The sequence below is a fragment of the Adiantum capillus-veneris genome, chromosome 27 (assembly GCF_014529385.1).
Source record: "Adiantum capillus-veneris isolate H3 chromosome 27, ASM1452938v2, whole genome shotgun sequence".
Lineage (NCBI taxonomy): Eukaryota > Viridiplantae > Streptophyta > Polypodiopsida > Polypodiales > Pteridaceae > Adiantum > Adiantum capillus-veneris.
In genome coordinates this window covers 77,870,795-77,873,821 of record NC_140957.1, presented here as the reverse complement: position 1 = coordinate 77,873,821, position 3,027 = coordinate 77,870,795, and the positions used below count along the sequence as shown (strand labels likewise).

Sequence of the window (3,027 nt, the reverse complement as noted above, 5' to 3'; positions counted from 1 at the left end):
TTGGTGGAATAAAAAAATCTGACTTGTCAGCACTTAAAACAAAAAAAAAGGAAACCCACCACGTAAAGGAACAAGATAGTGGGAGCATCGTAACAAGGGTTGTCATCATACTATCGTGTAATAAAGTTTGGTATGGTTTCTTTATTGTGTACTACCATTCACGTCGTATGATTCAGATTTGTAGGATGTGTCTTCCAAATAACTCCCAAGAACCATGTTGACCACATAGTCAGAAGGAATGTCCATTTTTAGGTCTACGTTCCCTGTTCCAATCTCCCATTCCGAATCCCTGTTTCGTGTTTCAGACATGAGTATCCATAAACGGGGATGATATTTCATGCATGTTGCCATTCCGATTTCCCATTCCGGGTAGCTATGCCATGTCATACTGTTGCGTATGTTGTGTCGTATGGTCATACGGTACAATTGTAGAGATATGGAAACTTCCATGATTGTTACGATCAACATACCACAATTGGAATGATGCTGTTGAGTTGCACTATGAAGAAAAAACAAAACTCTACTCTGTATAATTCTGCAATGTTGGAAAGCCTTCATGTAGAAAACTCTAGTTTGTATTTGAAGGTTTATGCAGTTTTGATTTCTGGTCTTGGTAGGTTACCTCTTGATCCCAAAATTAGAGGTAAACTTCATTATGTGCATGTTTTATGCAATGTATATGTAGTATTGGAGCTATAGGGATACATAGATGCTAATTTGGATGGTGATAATACGGACAAGAAGTCTATGATGTGATTCCTTATCATCATTGGGAGTGCATAGTCGTTTGGATGGTAGAGAGGCAGAGTAGTGAGGAACTGTTGTGATGGCATGTCCGTAGCTTGCCTTCACAAGCTTCTAGTAACTGGAACTTGGATGTCTTCCATAGTCGCATCAACTTGCAGCAAGAGAGATGAAAACGCAAAATCAAGGAGCTGTCCATGCAGACAAGGGAGGAGTATCGGAATTCTGGTGAGACATCAACAGATGTGCATCCTCATAACGCTCTCCGGCAATAGCGCCCTCGTGAAACAAAGCCACAATCTCCTCCACCTCTGCTTTGCTCAACTTCACATCAAGGGCACCCACATTTTCCTCGAAATTCTTGACGCGAGTTGTGCCGGGAATGGGTACGACGTCATCCCCTTGGTGCTGAACCCAAGCAAGTGCGACCTGTCCTGGCGTGCACCCTTTTCTTGCAGCCAACTCTTGTAATGCTTCAAACAAGATCTGATTTTTTTCAAGATTTACTCCCTGCATCCTTGGCTGCGCAATCTACACTTTCAAGTACCATGCAAACAGGCAATGAATAAAAGGAAGTGAGTTTTAACGTATAGATTGCACACAGACTATTCAGCATATAAATGATTCTGCAAGCTTATCGAACAGCACAACATACCTTGCGGAAATCTGTTTCTGTTGCGTTTTCTAGGATTTTTGCACCAGCTGAAAAGAACCCTCGACCAAGCGGGCTATACACAACTATTCCAATCCCGAGTTCCCTGCAATTAATGTGAGAAAAGGAGCCAGTGTGAAGTGACAGTTTTATTCTTTCTGTCAACCACGGTCAACACAGCATGCATCACACACATACAAGCGTGAAGAGTAGATGAAAAGAAACAAGGATCACCTGCAGGTGGGTATGATGTCTTTCTCCACATCACGCGACCACAAAGACCACTCCAGTTGGACGGCACTAATGGGGTGAATTGCATGAGCCCGCCGTATGGTTGATGCTGAAGCCTCGGATAGCCCCAGATACTTCACCTTTCCTTCCTCCACTAGCTTCTTCATTTCCCCCACCTGTGGAGCAGAGCACATAAAAACTCATGCCGAACAACAAGTGCCTGAAAAAATACGTGTATTGCTGCATTTTACATGCTGGTGTGATTTCAATGTTCGCATCTGTTTGAAGTTATATGTTCCATGATTAAAACATGGCAGCTTAGCTTCTATGGAGGTAACCTCACCGTAACTTCAATCGGAACGTTGGTGTCAATACGATGTTGGTAGTACAAGTCAATGTAATCCACATTAAGCCTCCTAAGGCTAGCTTCGCAAGCTGCACGCACGTATGCAGGATCTCCATTGATGCCAAATGTGCCAGTATCTGTATCAATCGTGGCGCCAAACTTTGTGGCAAGCTGGACTTTATGTCTTATGCCCTTGAGAGCCTGTATACATACATTAAGAACCAAATGATCGATTACATGCGCACACAGACAAATGTTTGTAGGTTTCAACTACATTGGAAGTGGGTAACTATTGACAAGCTAGTGAGCGCGCATCAACAAATGCATACAAACACTGGCTCAATCAGAATACAACATGCCACCTTAAATCATGAGAAAACAATACAGAATGAATACCTTGCCCAGGAGGAGCTCGTTGGTGAAGGGGCCATAGACATCAGAGGTGTCGAGGAAGGTGATGCCGGAGTGGACGGCGTGGTGAATGAGCGCGATCATGTCGGCGTCAGGCTTGGGGAGACCATAAAAGAAGGACGACATGCCCATACATCCCAGGCCCTGAGCGGAAACGTGGAGGCCCTGCGACCCCAAAGGAACCGACTTAACAGCAGGTGGAGCCATGTAAAATGCAGCAGGTGAAGAAATTCTTAGATAGCAGGCTGGCCGTGTGTAGTGATGAGAGGAGAGCTTTTACAGCACAGGCACGCTTCGACAGGCTTTATAAAAGACGGGGGCAAGGGGTAGAGTCGTGTCGTGGGCCGTGACATCACATGAGCTCCTCTCCAAAAAATTCAAGCAGGACTCCGTTACGTATATCATATGTTGCCACGATTTCAAATAGCTCGTTAAAGATTGGAATCTTGGGAGATGCTTTCATTTTCTTCACTTTAGCAGGGAAGGAGGTTGCGACTCGCAGGCAGGACAGCGAAGAACGTGGCTTGTAGCAAGCAGACAGAGTAGGAGAATGTGATGCGAGATTGGAAGAGCTATGTGTGCTGGACAACGACGACTGGGCTAGGGAGGACACGGGGCGGGCAGAGGACTGGGGGCTTGCTTG

The 3,027-nt window shown here is 45.1% G+C and overlaps 1 protein-coding gene across 1 annotated transcript; it reads right to left on the bottom strand.

Moving 5' to 3' along the window:
• Window positions 1-886: 886 nt before the first annotated feature.
• Window positions 887-2,669, bottom strand: LOC147422242 (putative aldo-keto reductase 2). The gene is made up of 5 exons (XM_086503491.1): window positions 2,370-2,669; window positions 1,971-2,174; window positions 1,631-1,803; window positions 1,400-1,502; window positions 887-1,275 (listed from the first exon to the last, which is right to left on the bottom strand). The coding sequence occupies exons 1-5, from the start codon at window positions 2,589-2,591 to the stop codon at window positions 928-930; spliced, it is 1,050 nt and encodes a 349-aa protein (XP_086359617.1). The 5' UTR covers window positions 2,592-2,669; the 3' UTR covers window positions 887-927.
• Between the last annotated feature and the right edge of the window lie 358 nt (window positions 2,670-3,027).

What these genes read in the sequence shown, in the direction of transcription:
- LOC147422242 (XM_086503491.1), bottom strand. Translation starts at nt 2,591, where the DNA reads ATGGCTCCACCTGCTGTTAAGTCGGTTCCTTTGGGGTCGCAGGGCCTC. An exon ending in GACATCATACCCACCTGCAG is followed by an intron (nt 1,503 to 1,630) that starts GTGATCCTTGTT and finishes CATTAATTGCAG; the next exon opens with GGAACTCGGGATTGGAATAG. An exon ending in CAGAAACAGATTTCCGCAAG is followed by an intron (nt 1,276 to 1,399) that starts GTATGTTGTGCT and finishes TTGAAAGTGTAG; the next exon opens with ATTGCGCAGCCAAGGATGCA.